The sequence below is a fragment of the Leucoraja erinacea genome, chromosome 1 (genome assembly GCF_028641065.1).
Source record: "Leucoraja erinacea ecotype New England chromosome 1, Leri_hhj_1, whole genome shotgun sequence".
Lineage (NCBI taxonomy): Eukaryota > Metazoa > Chordata > Chondrichthyes > Rajiformes > Rajidae > Leucoraja > Leucoraja erinaceus.
In genome coordinates, this window is record NC_073377.1 from 48,600,810 (window position 1) to 48,623,990 (window position 23,181).

Sequence of the window (23,181 nt, forward strand, 5' to 3'; positions counted from 1 at the left end):
GAAGTTAGGGAAGTCAATGTGAGCAACCAGGAGATCATACCGCTGGGGTGTAAGCTGCCCAAGCGAAATATGAGGTGCTGTTTCCCCAATTTGCACTGGACTTCACTCTGAGAATGGAGGAGGCTCAGGCCCAGATCAGACTCCAACCTCATCTACCAAATTCGCTGTTTCAAGTGTCAACTTCTGTACATCGGCGAGACTAAGCACAGGCTCGGCGATCATTTCGCTGAACACCTCTGCTCAGTCCTCCTTAATCTACCTGATCCCCCTGTTGCTCAGGACTTTAACTCCCCCTCCCATTCCTAATCTGACCTTTCTGTCCTGGGTCTCCTCCATTGTCAGTGAAGTCCAGCGCAAATTGGAGGAACATCACCTAATATTTCGCTTGGGCAGCTTACACCACAGCGGTATGAACATTGACTTCTCTAACCTCAAATAGCCCTTGCTTTCCCTCTCTCTCTCCATCCCCTCCTCCTTCCCAGTTCTCCCACCAGTCTTACTGTTTCCGACTATATTCTATCTCTATCCCGCTCACTCCCCTGACATCAGTATGAAGAAGGGTCTTGACCCGACACGTCACCCATTCCTTCTCTCCAGAGATGCTGCCTGTACCGCTGAGTTACTCCAGCCTTTTGTGTTTACCTTCGACTTAAACCAGCATCTGCAGTTCTTTCCTACACAATTCAATATAGTAGTTCTTTATTCAATTATACTCCCTGTCCGACTGTTTTCTTCTATTAATAACAGTTCCTTTGTTTTGACAAACTACACATGAAAATATGTTGGGATATATACTTATCTGAATACCTTATCATGGATCCTTAGTTAAATACTATTATAGATTAACAAACACCACCGCAGATGCATGCTGAAGTAACAAGTATCATCTGAGGAATGATTATACAATGTAATAGACTAGAAATTCTTTACAGCATGCAGTTGAAGATTGGCAGCTGGGACAAACGCAAGTCCGTGATCAGAGGGGTCTAAAGCTCAGTTGACCCTCTATATGAAAGGAGACTTATCTGAGATTAGGATATGGTCAGGATGTTGAAAAAGCGCGGAATGACGCAAACTGCCTTCCCTAAGCTCCAGTCAAGTGTTAAAGAGTCAGAGCACAGAAACAGGACCTTTGGCCCAACTTGCTCATCCCGACCAAAATGCCCCATCTACATTAGTTCCACCTGCCCATGTTTGGGCCATATCCCTCTAAACCTTTCCTATCCATGTACTTATCCAATTGTGCTGTAAATATTGTTGTATTACCTGCCTCAACTACCTCCTCCGACAGCTCGTTCCATACACCTGCCACGTTCTGTATGAAAAAGTTATCTCTCAGGTTCCTAATAAATCTTTCCCCTTTCACCTTAAATCTATGTTCTCTGATTCTTGATTCCTCTACTCTGGGTAAAAGAAGGCCCTGTGCATTCCCCAAACTATTCCCCCATGATTATATATAAGATTATTCGTCTGCCTCCTGCACTTCAAGGAATAAAGTCCTAGCCTGCCGAACCTCTCCCTATAGCCCAGGCTCTCAAATCCTTGCAACATCCTTGTAAACCTTCTCTGCACTCTTCCCAGCTTAATGCCATCCTTCCAAAAGCAGGGGTGACTGATTGTCTTAAGTCCATTGTTCAGATGAAACTGAAGTCTCAACTACTTTTCAGGGTTTATATAAAAGATCCCATGGCACTATTTGAAGATGAAAAGGGATGTTCCTCTGGTGGCATGAACTGAATTTCCAAAGCCAAACTACTAGCTGGGATAAAATGGGTAGGAAAGAACTGCAGATGCTGGTTTAAATCGAAGGTAGACACAAAATGCTGGAGTAGCTCAGGTGGTACAGGCAGCATCTCTGGAAAGAAGGAATGGGCGACGTTTCGGGGCGAGATCCTTCTTCAGACTGATGTCTGAGGAGTGGGCGGGCATTCTAGAGATAGAATGTAGTCAGAGGCAGTAAGACTGGTGGGAGAACTGGGATGGGGGAGTGGATGGAGTGAGAGGAAAAGCAAGGGCTATTTGAACAATAGCTCCTTCTTTTCCTCTCACTCCATCCCATCCCCTTCCCAGTTCTTCCACCAGTCTTACTAGTCTCCGACTACATTCTATCGCTGTCCCGCCCACTCCCCTAACATCAGTTTGAAGAAGGGTCTCGACCAGACACATCACCCATTCCTTCCCTCCAGAGATGCTGCCTGTCCCGCTGAGGTACTAGCAGGAAAACACGCAGTCTCAATAACAGGCGCAAAGTAAATATAACAATAATAATACATTTTATTTGTGGGCGCCTTTCAAAAGTCTCAAGGACACCTTACAGAATTTAACAAGAGTAAAAAACATATAATCGGAGTAAAATAAATAATAAAGACATCACCAATACACAAATTAAAGACAGAATTCGATCCAAAGACAAAAAAAATCAAAAACACAATGTGAAGAGAGAGCAGCGGCAGCTAAACCGCGCCAGCGTACACTCTCCCTTCCGACAGCCATCTTGGACACAAACTAAAATAATCACTTACACACAAAAATCATCCCCCCACAATGGTTACCACTGTGGGGGAAGGCACAATGTCCAGTCCCCATCCCCAGTTCTCCCAAAGTCAGGCCTATTGAGGCCTCCGCTGTTGCTTCTACGGAGGCCCGATGTTCCTGGCCGTTCTCACCGGGTGCTGTTGCCCCGGCGTCGGGAGAGTCCTCTCAGCGGCTGAGCCACGTGGAACGGCCGCTTCCTTACCGGAGACCGCGGCTTCCAAAGCCGACAAGGCCGTGCCGGTTTGGAACTCCCAGGCTCCCGATGTTGAAGTCGGCGCCACCCGCTCCGCTCCGCAGACCCGCAGCCCAGAGGTGTCGAACACGGCGGTCACAGCTCACCAGAGCTCCAGTGCGTCGATCCAGCGCGGCGACCCAGGCAAGGCATCACCCGCTCCGCTCCGCGATAGCGCTCCAGCGCTGTGCCGCCACCGAAGCCGTGGTGCTGGGCGGTCCCCACCAGGAACCAGCGCTCCACGCCCGCTGGTAGGCCACGAGGACGGGTCGGCGGGGCAGCTCGGAGAAAAAGCTGCCTCACCGACCAGGTAGGGACCTAGAAATATAGTTACCCCCTTCCCCCCCCATTAAAAAGTCTATTTCTCCCACAAACAAAACACAGGACTCACTAGAACTACAAAAAAAAAGTGAATTAAACGGATGGCTGCTGGTTAGCAGCCGTTCCCCAAGATGGCTCCTCCTCGACTCTGATATGAAGTATGAAATCCTTAGACTCAGAATTGTACAGCATGGAAACAAGAATGTCAGCCCACTTTGCCCTTTTAAATTATTCAATCTTAGATCAATCAGATAAGATGGGGGCGGCACGACCAACGTTGCAGGCGGCCTCTGCAGCCCGTCTGTCTTTTTTATTTTTTTGTCCCGTTGAGTGTAGTTTGTAGTGGTTTTTACATTGTTTTTAACTGTATGTGTGGGGGGGCAGGAACTTTTAAATCTCTTCCCTGCACCGGAGACCCGATCTTTTCTTTGTTGGGTGTCCGTTGTCTTTGGGGCCTAGCACCATGGAGCAGCTTCTGACCGGATCGACCTGGGGCCCCAGTCGCGGAGCCTGCGGACCTACCATCGTGGAACGCTGGCCGAGTTTGGAACGGGAGAAGCTGTGGTGGCGACCCGACTCTGGAGCTCGGAGGCTCCAGCCGCAGGTCCGGTGGATGGTGACATCGGGAGCTCGCGAGCCCCTAGTGGGAGACCACTTTTCGGAGCTCCCGCAACGGCAACTTCTCCCGCCCGAATTGCGGGGTTGAACCTGGAGCGGGACCTTACATGGCCCACCGCGGCTTTAACGGCCGCGGGACTTGCTAGCACCCGCCGGGGGCTCCAACATCAAGACCCGGAGCGCGACCTTGCATCACCCGGCGTGGCCTTAATGGCCGCGGGACTTACCATCGCCCGCCGGGGGCTTTGACATCAGGAGAAGAATGGAGAGCAGGGGAGAGACAAGACTTTGCCTTCCATCATAGTGAGTGAGGAGATTCACTGTGATGGATGTTTGTGTAAATTGTGTTGGTGTGTGTCATGGTTCTTTTCTTGTTGTATGACTGCAGAAACCAAATTTCATTTGAACTTAATTTGAGGTTCAAATGACAATAAACGGTATTGTATTGTATTGTATATTGACATGTATTCATTATTAAACTTATAAGATGCAGACCAAACAGTTCAATGAACACGAAACTTACCATTCTTTGGGTGAAGTTAGCCACTTCGAGCGTCACATTGTCCTTCTCAACCTTCACAACTCTGCCAAGCTTTGGAAAGTCCACCACAGTGTATGTTATGAGTCGATTTTCAATGTTGGCATCATTGGTTACAGCTTTTAAATGTTGGGAATTAATAAATTGTAACATTCCTGTAAGAACACAGCGAAGATTGATTCTATAATTGGTTCAATTTGGATCAAGCAGAGAAACCACAGAAGATCACTCAGTAACTTGTGGCACAAAAGTATTTTACTATCATTAAGGAAAAATATTTATTCCATATAATTTGCACTAAAATCAAAAATGCACAAGTACATTGGATTGCATTGCGTTTATGTGGTCATATATTGAGCTCGCTGAATTCCTGCACCTGCCCCAACTCTGAGGCTCTATGAAGGCCTCGGCCTTGTTGCCAGGGTCATTCCATGAGGTGGACCATTATGTGAATGGTAACTTGGCCTCAGATGATGGATCTTAAACCTCTGCACTGCCCTGCCCTGCCCAGGCATCTTTAGACAGATATTTTTTAAAGGTTGTTAAATGTCTCTGATAATCAGAAATATTAACATATTTTGATTGATTTAAATAATTAAAAAACTGTTAAAAGTATTTTATGTATCCAGATTAACAAAAAAATATTAAAAAAAAAAAAAACCTGAACCTTCCTTTTCTAATCAGATCAGCAACCCTACTCATTTAGTAAAGTTTGAGTGCTGCCTGACCACTGAGTTACTCCAGCTATTGTGTCTGTCTTCGGTTTAAACCAACATCTGCAGTTCCTTCCTTCACAGTCAAGTTTGAATGTTGGATGTGAAGTGCACCTGCCCCCTCGGACCATCCCAGCTAAACTCTGCACCAGATGTATTGACATAACAAGGTATGTTTCAGATGACTGTTTCAGATGGCTGTTTGACATTCACAACCAGTGAACTCGACTACTTCTGCTTGATCTCTTTTATGCAGCCATTTACATAAATGCTTCATTGGTGTTAGGATAGATTTTGGGCAGAAGCCAATTGGTTATTTCAGAACGGATAGCACTCTGCCACGTTGCAATCCAAATTTGGTGTGCCTATAGGAGAAAAATCATTGAAAAGAGAAACACTGACATTTCAAGCCCTTGTAAACTTACCCAATTCCTCTTTAAAAGTGATGCCATCAGGAAGAAGATATAGGAGCCTGAAAACTAATGTCCAGGTTCAGGAGCAGCTTCTTCCCTATAACCATCTGCCTATTAAACTACAACCTCAAATAGGCAAACCAGATGTATGACATAACAAGGTATGTTTCAGATGACCTGTTTCAGATGGCTGTTTGACATTCACATCCAGTGAACTCGACTACTTTGCTTGACTGCAAATATTTCTTCTTTGATCTCTTTGGCACGCAAACATTCCATAAATGCTTCATTGGTGTTATTGGATACATTTTGGGCAGAATTTTCATTGGTTATTTCAGAATACCCACTCTCCACGTTGCAATCCAAATTGGTGTGCCTATAGGAGAAAAATCATTGAAAAGAGAAACACTGACATTTCAAGCCCTTGTAAACTTACCCAATTCCTCTTTAAAAGTGATGCCATCAGGAAGAAGATATAGGAGCCTGAAAACTAATGTCCAGGTTCAGGAGCAGCTTCTTCCCTATAACCATCTGCCTATTAAACAGTACAACCTCCAAATAGGCTCCAAACTATATAGACTTGTGGATATTTTTGACTTTGCAAAAACTACTATTGCCTATTAAGAGTAAATTGTTTACATATTTCTTGTGCTTCAGCAAGTAAGAATTTCATTGTTCTGTTTCCAGACATAAGATGATAAAAAAAACTCTTGACTGAATCTACTTCCAATATCCTTTCAGATTATTAATTCCAGTTCCAGTCTGTGCTAAAAAGATTTACCTCGTGCCACACTTGCAAGGTTCTCAGTAGGTCACATATAGCACCTTCTTGGAAATGTATCAACTTTGCTTGATCATGCTTTGTTCAAGCACAGTAATTGAACAGTGACTAGTGGAGTTCCACAAGGGTCGGTGCTGGGGCCACTACGCTTCACGTTGTATATTAATGATTTGGTCGAGGTAATTGAAGGAGTTGGGGCAAAGTTTGAGGATGATACGAAAGTAGTTGGAGGGGCAGGTAGTGCAGAGAAAGCAGGGACTCTGCAGAAACATAGAAACATAGAAATTAGGTGCAGGAGTAGGCCATTCGGCCCTTCGAGCCTGCACCGCCATTCAATATGATCATGGCTGATCATCCAACTCAGTATCCCGTACCTGCCTTCTCTCCATACCCTCTGATCCCCTTAGCCACAAGGGCCACATCTAACTCCCTCTTAAATATAGCCAATGAACTGGCCTCGACTACCCTCTGCGGCAGAGAGTTCCAGAGATTCACCACTCTCTGTGTGAAAAAACGTTCTTCTCATCTCGGTTTTAAAGGATTTCCCCCTTATCCTTAAGCTGTGACCCCTTGTCCTGGACTTCTCCAACATCGGGAGCAATCTTCCTGCATCTAGCCTGTCCAACCCCTTAAGAATTTTGTAAGTTTCTATAAGATCCCCTCTCAATCTCCTAAATTCTAGAGAGTATAAACCAAGTCTATCCAGTCTTTCTTCATAAGACAGTCCTGACATCCCAGGAATCAGTCTGGTGAACCTTCTCTGCACTCCCTCTATGGCAATAATGTCCTTCCTCAGATTTGGAGACCAAAACTGTACGCAATACTCCAGGTGTGGTCTCACCAAGACCCTGTACAACTGCAGTAGAACCTCCCTGCTCCTATACTCAAATCCTTTTGCTATGAAAGCTAACATACCATTCACTTTCTTCACTGCCTGCTGCACCTGCATGCCTACTTTCAATGACTGGTGTACCATGACACCCAGGTCTCGCTGCATCTCCCCTTTTCCTAGTCGGCCACCATTTAGATAATAGTCTCCTTTCCTGTTTTTGCCACCAAAATGGATAATATCACATTTATCCACATTATACTGCAGAAGGACTTGGACAGGTTGGGAGAGTGGGCAGAGAAGCAACAGATGGAATATAGTGTAGCAAAGTGTGGAGTCATGCATTTTGGTAGTAGGAATAAAGGTGTAGACTATTTTTAAAATTGGGTGAGAATCCAGAAATTGGAGGTGCAAAGGGACTCGTGAGTGCTGCTGCAGGATTCCCAAAAAGTCAATCTGCAAGTCGAATCAGTAGAAAAGAAAGCAAACTTAATGCTAGTAATTATTAGGACGGTAGGCGGCGCGACTCTGGTCAGCAGTGGCCTCTGCAGCCTGTCCGCGTTTTTATTATTTTTTGTCTGTGTTTTTATGTAGTTTTTGTTATTTTATGTTGGGGTGTGTGTGTGGGGGGGTGGGGGTGGGGTGGGAAACTTTTGAATCTCTCCCTGCACTGGAGACCCGACCTTTTCTCGTCGGGTCTCAGCTGTCGTTGGGGCCCCAACGAGGAGCGGCCTCCAACAGGAAGAAGCCGGGGACTCAGGTGCCGACTCACCTCACCGTCGCGGAGCTGGCCGAGACCGGAGCGGGTGGAGCGGTGGAGGAGCGTTGCCGCTGCTGCTGCTGCTGCTGCTGCTGAGTCGGAGGCTGCTGCTGCGGGTCTGCGGACGGCGGCACCGGGAGCCCGCGGATCCCTGGAGGGAGACCGCTTTTCGGGGCTCCTGCAACGGCGACTTCTCCCGCCCGAGTTGCGGGGTCGAAGAGCTCCTGGAGCGGGGCTTAGCACCACTGCCCCGCGCGGCTTGGAATGCGGGACTTTGCGAGCGCACACCGGGGGCTCCAACATCAAGACCCGGTGTGCGACCTCGCACCACCCGGCGTGGCTTTAATGGCCGCGGGACAATCGCCATCGCCAGCCGGGGGCTTTGACTTTGACTCTGACATCGGGGGGGAGAGAGTGCAGTGGAGAGATAAGTTTATTTGGCCTTCCATCACAGCTATGTGATGGATGTTTATGTAAAATGTAATTATGTTGTGTCTGGGGTCTATTTGTGTGTAATGTATGGCTGCAGAAACGGCATTTCATTTGGACCTCCAGGGGTCCAAATGACAATTAAATATACTCTTGATACTCTTGATATTTCAAGAGGGCGCGTATACCAAACAGGGACGTAATGTTGAGGCTCTAAAAGGTGCTGGTAAGGCCACATTTGGAATATTGTGAGCAATTTTGGGCACCATATCTGAGGAAGGAATGTGCTGGCTCTGGAGAGGGTCCAGAGGAGGTTTACAAGAATGATCAGAGGAATGAGTAGGTTAACCTATGATGAGCGTTTGATGGCAAGGGGCCTGTACTCACTGGAGTTTAGAAAAATTAGGGGGAACCTCACTGAAACATACAGAATAATGAAAGGCTTGGATAGAGTGGATGTGGAGAGGATGTTTCCACTAGTGGGAGAGTCTAGGGCTAGATGTCATAGCCTCATAATTAAAGGACGTTCTTATAAGAAGGAGATGACGCAAAATGTATTTACTCAGAGTGTGGTGTATCTGTGGGATTCTTTGCCACAGAAGGTTGTGGATGCCAAGTCAGTGGATATATTTAAGGTGGGGATGGATAAATGGACGGGTGTCAGAGGTTATGGGGAGAAGGCAGGAGAATGGGGTTAGGAAGGAGAGACAGATCAGCCATGATTGAATGGTAGATTAGACTTGATGGGCTGAATGGCTGAATTATATTCCTATTCCTTATGACTCTATGACCTAATTCCTCCACATAACAAAACTATGGGAGCATTTTCATCAGATAACAACATGAGAAATAGCACGTATGCCATCTGTGCAAAAAATGCAAACTGCTAGAAGAACTCAGTGGGTCAGGCAGTAAATGGACAGACGACAAGCTGGGTCAGGGCCCGTCTTCTGACCCATTTCTTCAGATGCCATTTGTGCTTATACAAACATGCCGCTTGTACAAGGTAAGTTGAGTTTCTTCATTAAGAATGTAGTTGATTTTTTTTTAAACTTTGGTTTAACATTTATTCTGCCATTTTCCTGCACAAACAGCCTGTTGCCAGATTGCCTTGAATTACAAAGGCACACTACCACCTTGTTCCAACAATAAATGTTGCCTTTGCCAGCATTGCCCACAACTTTCAAATGAACATAAGTGTCTCACACCACAGTCCATGAAAGTAATGGGCTACATGCAACATAATACATTTTCATTTGACACAAAATTATTTAGAGTTCTTCCTGCAATAATTCAGCAGTATCTGACATTTGAAATCAACACTCAATCCAAATATCTCAGAACCTGTGGAAATCTCGGATGACTGTACACTCATTTGATGTATCACAGTGATGAGACATTTTCATCGGAAATAGACAAGGTAAAGCTACCTTAAGTAAAAAACACACAATACATTCATCGTGAATGTAATTATGAAGTCAGAGCGATACAGCATGAACATAGACCCTTCAGCCCACCAAGTCTGCACCTATAAATCAACCACCCATTTACATACATCATACACTAATCCAATTTTGTGATTCTGCCCACATTCCCATCAAACCCTCTCCAGAATCTACCCCTCACCTACACTCTAGGGGCAATCACTGTGATCAATAAACCTGCAAACCACACACCTTTAGGAAGTCCTACCCCTCCTGATCATTTTCCAATGTTCAATCGATTCAGGATCAGTTCCTGTGGATTGGAGGATAGCTAATGTTATCCCACTTTTCAAGAAAGGAGCGAGAGAGAGAAAACGGGGAATTGCAGACCAGTTAGCCTGACTTTGGTGGTGGGAAAGATGCTGGAGTCAATTATTAAAGAGGTAATAATGGAGCATTTGGATAGCAGTAAAAGGATTAGTCCAAGTCAACATGGATTTATGAAAGGGAAATCATGCTTGATTAATCTTCTGGATATTTTTGAGGATGTGACAAGTAAAATGGATGAAGGGGTGCCAGTGGATGTAGTGGATCTAGACTTTCAGAAAGCCTTTGATAAGGTCCCGCACGGGAGACTGGTGACTAAAATTAGAGCACATGGTATTGGGGGTAGGGTGTTGACATGGATAGAAAATTGGTTGTGAACTGTGAAGAGGATGATAGGAGGTTGCAGGGTGAGGTTGGACAGGTTGAGTGAGTGGGCAGATGCGTGGCAGATGCAGTATAATATAGATAAATGTGAGGTTATCCACTTTGGCGGCAAAAACAAGGGGGCAGATTATTATCTCAATTCAGATTCAGATTCAAACTTTATTGTCATTGTGCAGTGTACAGTACAGAGACAACAAAATGCAGTTAGCATCTCCCTAGAAGAGCGACTTAGGGGGGGGGGGGGGGGGGGGGGAGGGGGCAATCACCGAGGTGCAGTGTTGAGTAATGTAACAGCCACAGGGAAGAAGCTGTTCCTGGACCTGCTGGTCCGGCAATGGAGAGACCTGTAGCGCCTCCCGAATGGTAGGAGGGTAAACAGTCTGTGGTTGGGGTAAGAGCAGTCCTTGACGATGCTGAGCGCCCTTCGCAGGCATCGCTTGTTTTGGACAGACTCAATGGAGGGGAGTGAGGTAAGGGGGAGGTGCAGTGAGACCCGGGCGTCCTTGTACACCGGTCACTGAAAGTTGGCTTACAGGTACAGCAGGCAGTGAACAAAGCTAAAGGAATGTTGGCCTTCATAACAAGAGGATTTCAGTATAGGAGTAAAGAGCTTCTTCTGCAGTTGGACAGGGCTCTGGTGAGACCACATCTGGAGTATTGTGTACAGTTTTGGTCTCCTAATTTGAGGAAGGACATCCTTGTGATTGAGGCAGTGCTCACGAGATTGATCCCTGGGATGGCGGGACTGTCATATGAGGAAAGATTGAAAAGACTAGGCTTGTATTCACTGGAGTTTAGAAGGATGAGGGGAAATCTTATAGAAACATATAAAATTATAAAAGGACTGGACCAGCTAGATACATGAACATTTTTCCCAATGTTGGGCGAGTCCAGAACCAGGGGCCACAGTCTTAGAATGAAGGGGAGGTCATTTAAGACTGAGGTGAGAAAAAACTTTTTCACCCATAGAGTTGTGAAATTAATGGAATTCCCTGCCACAGAGGGCAGTGGAGGCCAAGTCACTGGATGGATTTAAGAGAGAGTTAGATAGAGCTCTAGGGGCTAGTGGAGTCAAGGGATATGGGGAGAAGGCAGGCATGGGTTATTGATAGGGGACGATCAGCCATGATCACAATGAATGGCGGTGCTGGCTCGAAAGGCCGAATGGCCTCCTCCTGCACCTTTTTTCTATGTTTCTATGTTACACATCTTAAAATGGTTGTGCAGCTCCAGCAGCATTATACCAAGGCATCGTGTGTGGTAGAATAAGATTCTCATCCGCAAGTGCATTTATTTCACAATTTCCAGTCACTGTAGTGACTACAATTAATTGGCTTCAAATTACTTTGGGATGTCCTAAAAGGGATGCAAAATCCATCAAATTTAACTCTAATTGAGGTAACCTTATTATATTTAAGCCTGCATTATATTTAATGTATATTGATTTCAACCTTGGTTCTCATGCTTCACAATCATGTGGCCAAAGATTCAAGCCTCCTACAAAAGTAGTAGTGAGTTCTAACATCAGCTGACATACAACCCCTTTGTTAAGTGATTCATAATAATAATCTGTATAATCTAATTACATTGTTGCTCTTAATTTTTTCCTGAGAGAACATTTCTGCTGCATTTTTGTAATACAACATTGATTATAATTCGAATGTACTTATTAGTTCTCAAGTGCTTTCAAGTAACTGAGGTGATGAAAAATGCAATTCTCATTAATAATTTTCCTTTACAGAGCATGGAAACAGGCCCTTTGGCCCATCAAGTTCTCACAGACCTTCAATCAACCACTCACGCATGTTCTGCTATCTCACTTTCTCATCCGATCCCCACCCATTTGGGGTGATTTAATTTAGACAGCCCAATTAGCCTACACATACACACATCTATGGAACATGGAAGGAATCCAAAGGAAACCTACGCGGTCACAGGAAGAACGTGCAAACCATACCGACATATCAAACCCAGGACACTGGCAGTGAGTCAACAGCTCAATCAGCTAACTCCCCACAACACCACCCCTCCACCTTGTCCCACCAGGTCTAGCACCCATTTCTCCCCAACTCTTCCACCTACATTCCTTACTCTAGCCTCATTATTCACAACTCTCCAATCCTTTTGTCTCTCGACTTGTTTTTTTGTGGCCTTTGTCCAACCATCTGCCTACCAAATACCCCACCCACTTGTGTTACCTGCCAGTCTTTATCCCACCCCTCCTTTCTTTGAGGCATTCTCCCCTCCCATTAGTCTGAAGAAGGGTCACAACCCAAAATGTCACCCATCCATGTTCTCCAGAGATGCTGCCTGACCCACTGAGCTACGCCAGCACTTTGTGTCTTCATTTGTAGCCCAGCATCTGCAGTTCCTTGTTTCTACACCTCTACCAGCTTGCATCGTATTCAGAGTAAAGGAAAACAAAAGGCAATTTATATTTAAACATTTAACACAATTTTATTTTGAACAAAGTATTAACAGGACACACCCACAGAAGATTAAAAATATGACCTCTGAATTGTTTTTCGATTCTGGAACCCGGTGAGTGCCAGGAAGGGAACCTTGTTCACAGGATATGGAAACTTTGTCCCAAGTTCACAGATGCAGGGGTGCATTCCTGTATGACTCTTATGCAATTACATTTGTGGTAATGTGGTTCCCAATATTCTACACCCACCCTTCCTTGCTGCAACCTTATGCACCACCACACTTCAACAAAATGCAGGGGTGCATTCCAACTTTTCCATCCCTTAGCCCACTGCACCAAAAATAACCTCCAAAAACCAACTTGTATTTACATCTTTAAATAATACAACATTGCTTCACAGTGCAACTCCAAAGACGGACAGGTTTGTAGGCTAATTGTCTTGGTTACATGTAAATTGTCCCTAGTATGTGTGGGATAGTGTTAATGTGCGCCGAAGGGCCTGTTTCCCTGCTGTATCTTTTTTTTTAAAAAGTGGGCACTTTATGGCAAGAGACCCAAATAAGCTGTTGCTAGGAAGCTGAAGAGAAAGATTTTATGTTCACCATTCATCGGAAGCAAATTCACAAGCTGGAGGAATAGGGAATTTGGGGATTGTAAAGCTGGTGGTAAGCATTATAAATAGGGAGGTGCGAGGCCAAACAGGGATTTTAACGTGATACACACATCTTAAATTCACCCAATTGAGAGATTAGGAATTTAAGTGAATGGGAACTGGAGCAGTGAGTGAATAAGATTTAATGTGGTATACACTAAATTCATTAGAACTTCAAATGAACCAAAATATATGTGGAAGGAGAAAGAAAGGGTGGAATGAGAGGCACTGTACTAACATAAAACAGACGGTAAACAGTCCCGATGTTTGGCATGACACTAAACACAAGATCACTCTATTTTGCCTGTACACTTTGAAAAGATTGCTTAGTTGATGGAAAGAGTACAAACCGTTTGTGCAGAGGATGTGTAATCAAGACAGATTGAGAAGGGATGGTTCACATGGTAGCAGTCACATTGAATGTAATTTGCCACTTTGATGGGATTATTTCAGAACAATGATAGGGTGGAAACCTAATTTAGAATGAATCAAACCAGAAGTTCTGGGAAGGATAACACATGGTTTTTGGAGGAAACAACACATTCAATGTTTTGTAGAGGTAATATAATTCAAAATGATACAGAAAAGCTCACGGACAGATATAAAGGATCAAGATTTGAGCTGCAAAATAAAACTAAAGCATTTTTTTGGATTAACATACAAAGATAGATAATTAAAACTTTTTGTGATTGTCTAAAGTGGACAATAACAAATTGACATTTATTTGTGCTTTAATACCAATGATGTCCATTGAAATAACTAATAGAAGAGATATAAAACTGGCTACTGAGTCACCATTAAATGCAGTCCAGGCTTCGATCTTTATTATTTTTGTTGAAATACTGCCTAATTTTACTATTTTTCTATGTACAAAATAAAAACATTAGAACGCCCCAAATCCCTCAATTTACAAAATAGAAACAAACTACAGATTTCAAATAAATTTTAAGTTATGTCTGCATCAGTAGCCTCTTCTTGAGCCTCTGTGGAATTCAGTCAGTTAATGTGGATATAACATTGCTTCTGAGGAAATCACAAACAGACAACATTCCTTGATTCTAGATAATACTGGAATGTCTCAATTTGTATAAAAATCTGACATAGCTTCCTTTAACGTCTGCAGCTCAGACTAGAGTGAACACTTAAATCAGTGATTGTCCTAAAAAAATGTTTGCTATTCTAATAGCCTCATAGAAAGTGCAAATCAACAGCTTGAAATACGTTTGGGCTCACACGATGTAGCCTCCACAGTGGAATAGCTTTGTGCACTCATTGTCTGGACTTGCACACGAGGAACTGGAGTAACTTGTTGGTAGTCTGCTGAACTGCCAGATTAGTACCTTTTGGGACAGAAGGGGAGAAGATTGGAATAGGTATATATTTCAGCATCTTCTGGATAATTTCAAAACAATTAAAAATCAGCTCCAAATTCAAAATAAGCAAGTTTGGAAGCTTACTGATCAGGAATACACAATTACAATACACTGCTGTCCAGATGGACTAAAAAATTCCCTACAGAGCCTAAAATGAAATTAAATCTCATTATTTTACTTCCCAAATCTGATATTATAACAAAAGGTATGAAATGTAAACTTATTTCAAGTTGTCTAATTGATTGATGGCCTTGTAATGGGGAAGGGCAGGGAACGTGGGTACAGATTTTAGGCTCAAATATTGGGATTAATATGTACCCAAAATGGTGGTATTTTACCCCCTGCAGATACCCTACTGGTGAACATCTGAAATACTGTTGGATCAGGTAACAGATCACTCACATAGGACCCATTGCAGAAGCGTCCACGTTGCGGGGCTGGAAACTGGATGTATCCTGAGCTAATTCTGCAACCACAATCATCTATTGCAACGTGATGGCTCCCACTGATTGTCGCCGGAAGCTTGTGTCCTTTTCAGGACGGACGATGACAGCAATGTCAAAATTTCAAACATGGAAGATGGACACGATAGAAGAAGACTCACATAGAACTCCAATCACTACTTCAGGAAATAAGATATCAGTGCTTGCACCATGTGCGTTCTAACCAAAGTTACTACCAATAAAGATGAAAAGAACTCTATAAAAGGCAAGTTATGTTTGTAAAGCAAACTTGTTGGGACCTGCAAAGCTATTGTGTGCCATTATTGTTGTGAACTACCAAACCTATAATTGCCAAAATTTAACCGATTCTGAGAACCTAGTAAAGGTAATGGATAAATGTCAAAGAGGTACATATTTGATTCAGATTCAGATTCAACTTTAATTGTCATTGTCAGTGTACAGTACAGAGACAACGAAATGCAGTTAGCATCTCCCTGGAAGAGCGACATAGAATATGATTTCAATAAATAAATCTATTTACATGTATACAGACATAGTGTTTTTCCTGTGGGAGGAGTGTCCGGGGGGGGGGGGGTGATTGGCAGTCACCGAGGTACATTGTTGAGTAGTGTGACAGCCGCAGGGAAGAAGCTGTTCCTGGACCTGCTGGTCTGGCAACGGAGAGACCTGTAGCGCTTCCCGGATGGTAGGAGGGTAAACAGTCCATGGTTGGGGTGAGAGCAGTCCTTGGCGATGCTGAGCGCTCTCCGCAGACAACGCTTGCTTTGGACAGACTCAATGGAGGGGAGCGAGGAACCGGTGATGCGTTGGGCAGTTTTCACCACCCTCTGCAATGCCTTCCGGTCGGAGACAGAGTAGTTGCCATACCATACTGTGATAGTTGGTAAGGATGCTCTCGATGGTGCAGCGGGAGAAGTTCACCAGGATCTGAGGAGACAGATGGACCTTCTTCAGTCTCCTCAGGAAGAAGAGACGCTAGTGAGCCTTCTTGACCAGAGTTGAGGTATTGTGGGTCCAAGAGAGGTCATCGGAGATGTTGACCCCCAGGAACCTGAAGCTGGAAACACGTTCCACCTCCATCCCGTTGATGTGGATTGGGGTGTGTGTGCCGCCCCTAGACTTCCTGAAGTCTACAATGAGCTCCTTGGTCTTCTTGGAGTTAAGGGCCAGGTTGTTGTCAGCGCACCATGCTGCTAGGAGCTGGACCTCCTCCCTATAGGCCGACTCATCGTTGTTGCTAATGAGGCCAATCACCGTTGTATCATCAGCATACTTGATGATGGTGTTAGTACCATGTACAGGTGTGCAGTCGTAGGTGAAGAGCGAGTAGAGGAGGGGGCTCAGCACACAGCCCAGTGGAACGCCAGACTTCAGGGTGAGGGTTGAAGAGGTGTGCTTGTCTAACCTAGCAGACTGTGGTCTGTTGGTTAGAAAGTCCAGTATCCAGTTGCAGAGGGAGGGGTCGATGCCCAGTTTACCGAGTTTGGTAATCCGAGGGTATAATGGTGTTGAATGCTGAGCAGTAATCGATGAACAGCATTCTCAGCATTTGCCACGATTGAACGCGTTTTCCAGTGCCCAGGGATGCCTTCTATAGGTAATTCATGTCTTGACAGGCAGAGATTACTGCTGCCTTGCAGACAGAGAGTTTTGTACCAGGTGTGAGGTCTGATTCTTCAAATATCATTTTTCTCAATTGGAAAATGCAGTGCTGGCGAACTGAAGGTGGTGGCAGAAGGATAAGTAAACTTCCATCAGCATCCCCTTCCAGGCCAACTTCCTCAGTACTGAAGCCCTGATTACTCTCAGTTGGATATTTTGTGTTGTTGTTTCTGTGCTGAACGCCACACTCCCAAGACATACATTTCATTGAGCTTTGTTGTGGCAAGAGATTAATAGGCAGACAGAGAAGAACCAAGAATGTCCACAAAGCATTTTTGAAGATGCGCAATATCCTCAATGACTCCTGGGAAAATCTGGCCCATGGCCTCACCAAATGGTTGACCATTGGGATGGTATAGAGAATTGAGTCTATGCAAATAGACGGAGAGTAGCTAGAAGGTCTACATAAGCAGCGCACACCTCAAACTATCCGTCCGTCCATCCAATCAATGGGATTGGGAAATTGCCCATCTGTGGAGGAAACTATAGTTCCACATTGGTTTCATTAGCCAACTCAGAACCCACAACACCCAAGTAGATGCAAGGCAATCTTGATCCCGAGAGACTGCCTAAGGCGAAATACTTCCGTCCTTCCTTGGATTAATTTCCAAATCTTCCAGTAACACCAGCCCACAGAAGCCCACTGCACATATTTTATGTGCTCAACTGGCAGTGTAGTTGTTTAAAAGCCACAGTCCTTATTAAGAACACGTTTCATAATATCCAGGCTGCTGAAGTTGAAAGCTAGTGTGTTGGCGTGCTCCTTTAAAGCATGGAGCTTCCCAGGAAATAATGTTGTGAAAACATGGCTTGGTCTACAATTGACCAAAGACAGATACAGCAGTTTGAAAACGTTGTTGTATGTCAGGAAGCGTGCATTGATGTCACAATTGCAATGCAAGTGTCAATTGCCATTAGAATTATCCAGCCTAATTTCCAGAGTGATTCAAAATTACCATAAAATTGCATTATTACATTCTACTTCTGAAAAAAAACTCGATTGCAAAATGTTGTAAAAGTATCGTTTGATTGAATTTTGGATTTCAATCGTTATAGCATATATTTTTACTGCTACCTGTAGTCACAATCTGATTCACAACAATAGTGAATGTACTATTCACTAGTCAAGTGAATGTACTATTGTGCTTTTGGCAGACCATCTCAAGACCTTGACAGGTTCATGCAACACAGGAAAATGACAACAGTGAACATCTTCCTTACAATTATCTCGGGTGCATCAATGTGTTTTTTCCAGAACCATTCAGATGAGGCATAACTCCAGCATTTAATGGAACATGTTTAAATAAGCAATTTGTTTTGCCTACAGAACATCTTATAAAATGTTTTACTCAGCTCATAAAAAGCCTTCCTCCTTAATTATTGATCCACAGTATAGCAAATACGTTTTATAGCCAGCAGGTAATTAGTTTCTTGCTTGGGATCTAGGATAGTTTTACTATCCAAAGAACACAATTCACAAAACTGGAAAACTTGAAACACAAATTGCCCCAGAACTTGTGCCAAAGAAACAGTGCTTCTATCTCATTCAACATCACTTAAAACTGCAGAACACTGCAGTGTAACATAACTATTAAAAAATCTCCAAGTATATTTATGGAACTGTGTTAAAATCTTCACAGCAAAAGGTTAACAGTTAATAATCATTCTAGTTCAATTCAAAATAGTGTGATATTGAATTTTCTTAATTTGGGCCAATACTTTGATAACTTGTGAGTATACGAATTATGAGATGGTACAGTAGAGTCAAGAGCGCTTAGTATCATGTTAAAATATCCCCCAATTATCAATCAGCAAATACATTAAAGTGACAGTCTTTCCATGACAAGTTTAATGTCCTTTTTAAAACTGTTCATTTCTGTTTGTGATTTGTAAACTTAAAAGGACATAAAATACAAAGGCCTAGAAATTACCGTGTTCCCAAATTGATGAAGATTGGAGACAGATGAATAAGGTTCGGTATGTCCTAACTACCTTCTTACAGATGACTGATAGAAGAATCGCCAGACATGTTACAGAAAATAGGTTAGAAATAAATAAGTGGAGTAAAATGGAATTTATGGGAAAGCTCTGAGAACTGGCAGTAGACTTCTATGATGTAGAAATAAAGTGAGGAACCTGGACCCGTGGAGGTTAGTTTGGGGGGGTTGGAGGATTGAGGCTTGAATAATCGGGCTCTGTAGGGCAGGGATGGGGTCCTTGGTGTAACAGTGCTTCAGTTTTGCAGCCAGCTTGAGGTGGCATTAATCAGGACCACAATCAAGCGGTCCATATACTCTCCCAGCATGCACCCGAAAGAGGACTTTCCACATTCCTCCACCACCATCATCAATAAACAGGAAGGTTTCCTTGTCAGTTTCCTTGGAGCTATTCACAGGATCCTGGTAATCCCTCATGCCCTTGGTATGGCAAATGGAAGGTAAATCGATGGGAAAGGTTTAGTGGAATATAGGCCAAATGTGGGAAAATGGGACTAGTTTAGATGTGGCATTTTGGTCAACATGGACTAGTTGGGCCAAAGGGCCTGTTTCCATGCTGTATCACTTTATTGATGTATTCATATGTTCCGTATACACATCTAGGAATGTGTTTGATCACAGTGCCTAAGCATGCCTCTTTTTTCCTGACTAGAACCTCACCAGCCTTCATCAGCCAGGGTTCCCTAATCCTGCCAGATTTGCCCTTCACTCTAACAGGAACTTGTTGGCCATGATCTCTCCCTTTCTCTAATTTGAAAACCTCCCATTTGTCGTTCAACATCTCTTTACCTACTTGAAGCCTCTCCCAAGCAACTGTTGCAATGTAATGCCAGTAAAACCAACCTTGCAGCAATTTAGGTAAAACCCTGCTAATCCAGTAAAACTGATAATCCAGCATTTTAAACTATGGAGGAAGCAAGTGAGCTATAAAATTAAAATAAAGACATAATTGTAGACCAATCTCCTTCCGGGGGGGGGGGGGGAGAGGGTGCACCTGTAAATATCAATTAGGAATCAAAAGCAACTGAAAAGAACTACAAAGATTTAGATACACAATGAACTGTAGATGCTGAATCTTGAGCAAATCCCAAAGTAATGGAGTAATTCAGCAGGTCAGGCAACATCTCTCCAGGGAATGGATAGGTGACATTTTGGGTTGTGACCTCTTCATACTGATTGTAGTAGAGAATAGAAAGTTGGAAAGATATGGGAGCAGGACAAAGCCAGGCAAGTGATAGGTGAACACAGATGAGGAAGGTTTGATGGACAGATACTGAAATTACACTGCCGGATTCCGAAGGTGCCGGATTCCGAATGCCTCATGGCCTGGGCCTCGCGGGCCGGAGGTAGAGCACCGCAGGCCGGAACCTCGCGGGTCAGAGGTGGAGCCTCGCGGGTCGACGAAGCCCGCAGCCATCGGTGCCTGGGTCATTGGGGCCTGGGTCGGCGCCACGGCGATGTCCGGAGAAGACCCGGCAGCGTTAGTAGAGAGGTCAGTGTGGCGTTCGGTGATAACAACGACTGACGGATGAGGATGGAAACGTGGAAATGAGGGGCGTCGCTGCCGAGGGAAGGAATAAAGGAGGACCCGGCATGGGGAGTCTGTCCTGAGGGAGGGGGTAAGTGAAGTTTTAACTTTGTAAGTGGCGACTATGGTCTTAGGTAGGCAAGCACATGTGACAATACATTATTCAATTCAATTACCAATACAATACGAATGAATCAATGTCACACATTTCCAAGAGAGTTACACGTGGTACATGGTTTATTTAAATACAACATTTTTATTAATGCCTTGGTGTTGCCCTGTAGACAACCTTATACGAATTACATCCTCAGTAGATACTGAGTTACTGATATTGTTTGCTGACAGAAACCAGCTTTTAGAAATTTGCAGATGACACTAAAGTGGAAGGTTTAGTAAATAATGAAGCTAGTTGTCAAAAATTGCAGCAGGATGTTGTTCAGTTGGGCAGACGGGTTGAAGAATAGTTGATGGAGTTTAATAACGAGAAGTGTGAGGTGTTGAATTTTGGGACTTCTAACCAAGGCAAGACCTACATAGTGAATGGCAGGGCACTGGGGAGTGTTGTCGAGTAAGAATGCAGATACATAGTTCTTTTAAAGTGGCATCACAAGTAAATAGTGTGGTCAAGAAGGCTTTTGGCACATTGGCCTTCATCTGTCAGAGTACTGAAAATAGAAGTTAGGAGTCTACGTTACGGTTGTACAAGGCATTGGTAGGGCCACATTTTGAATATTGTATTCAGTTTTCCTGTTATAGGAAAGATGGTGTTAAGCTGGAAATGGTGCCGTGAGGATTTACGAGGATATTGCCAGGACTTGAGGGCCTGAGCTATGGGGAGAGGTTGAGCAGGTTAGGACTTTATTCCTTGGAGTGCAGGAGGATGAGGGGTGAACTTATAGAGGTGTATAAGATCTTGATAGGAATAGATAGGGGAAATGCATCAAGTCTTTTACCCAGAGTAGAGGAATCAAGAATCAGAGGACATAGTATTAAGGTGCGGGGAAAAGATTTACAAAAAACATTTACTCAAATGGTGGTAGGTATATGGAATGAGCTGCCGGAGAAGGTAATTGAAGCAGATACTATCACAACTTTTAAAACTCAGTGCTAAAAATACCAGAAAACAGACAAGTTTATTTTGGACAGTTACAGCCAGAACAACGAACAAAGTTCTCCCTTGCTAAGAGTACACATCAAAGTTATTTTTTCCCTTTAGGGATGATGGAACTATGGAATGACCACCAAAGTTCGTATTTATTGAGTATTAACAGTAGAGATAAATTAACCCTGGTGTGACCACAGCCAGAACAACGCACAAAGTTCCTCCCTTGCTCAAAGAAATTATGCACTTATGATGAGTTTCACAAAAGTACATGCTTAGGATAGGTTTATTGGAACGTGGGCCAAACACAGGCAGGTGGGACTAATGTAGATGGGGCATGTTGGTCCGCGTGGGCATGTTGGGCCAAGGTGCCCGTTTCCACACTGTACGACTCCATGAAATGCTGACAAAAGGGCCAGACACAATTCTCCTGCATTCACTGAGTGCAACGTAATTCTTTGCAACTCAAATCTCAGGGAAACTGTCTCAAACAATGATCCCGGTCATCATAGCACTGGTACTTACAACAGACTCCCATAAAACTCAGTGCTAAAAATACCAGAAAAATGCCTGTTTTGCCGTGTTCATCAGTTACAGTATATTAAAAACAACAACCAGGATAAGAAAAGACATCAAACAGTACACATCAAGCTTATTTTTCCCGTTAGGGAATGATAAATAAATGACCACAAAGTTAGTATTTATTGAGTATAACAGTAGAGACAATTTACCTTAGAGAGACAATAAATTACCCTGGTGTGACCACAGCCAGAACAACACACGTAGTTCTCCCTTGCTCAAAGAAATGATGCACTTATGATAGGAGTTTCACAAAATGTTCACAAGTTTGATTTATGAGATGGCATGTTTAGCTTGTGAGATGTGATATGGCAGTCTGGGTCTCTATTATCTAGACGACAGATGAATGAGGCCCTCTCACTGAATCATGAAGAATCTTCAAGAGGCTTGGCAGGAAAGATTTAGAGGGTACACAAAAATGCTGGAGAAACTCAGCGGGTGCAGCAGCATCTATAGAGCCAAAACCCGAAACGTTGCCCATTTCCTTCGCTCCATAGATGATGCTACACCCGCTGAGTTTCTCCAGCATTTTTTTGTACCTTCGATTTTCCAGCATCTGCAGTTCCTTCTTAAAGATTTAGAGGGCTTTGGGCTAAATATAATGGAGGTGGGGACTAGAATAGATGGGGCACGGTAGTCATCAGGTTGGGCCGAAGGGCCCATTTTCTTGCTATATGGCTATGTGATTGCAGTAATAACCTGTTTTCCGGCTGGGGTGTCTTGAACCAGGGGTCACAATCTCAGAATGAGGACTGGCTATTGGGGGGGGAGCGGTCAAGATGCAATTTCTTCACTAGGAGGGTGGTGACATTCTCAACCAAAGAGAGCAGTGGGGATTCAATGCAGCGAGTATATGTTCAAGATAAAGGTTGATTTAAAATATTGTGAATTAAGGGATATGAGGATTATACAGGAAAGTCAAGCAGAGGTAAAGATCCACCATGACTTGATTGCATTGCAAGGCAGTCACATGGTGTGCTACTCATTCTACTTCTGACGTTCTTCATTTCGGAAACAAATGCTATGGGCATCATCAAGGATACAAAGGGTTATAACTCTGAATGGGTAGGAGAACAAGCAATAGAGAGTGTT

The 23,181-nt window shown here is 43.8% G+C and overlaps 1 protein-coding gene across 1 annotated transcript in view; it reads right to left on the bottom strand.

Moving 5' to 3' along the window:
- cspg4ba (chondroitin sulfate proteoglycan 4ba) overlaps positions 1-23,181 on the bottom strand; it is a 91,966-nt gene that overhangs the window by 18,827 nt on the left and 49,958 nt on the right. Inside the window, exon 8 of the mRNA XM_055634126.1 lies at positions 4,230-4,399. Coding sequence (XP_055490101.1) covers positions 4,230-4,399 — 170 coding nt within the window. The remainder of the gene's footprint in view (positions 1-4,229; positions 4,400-23,181) is intronic.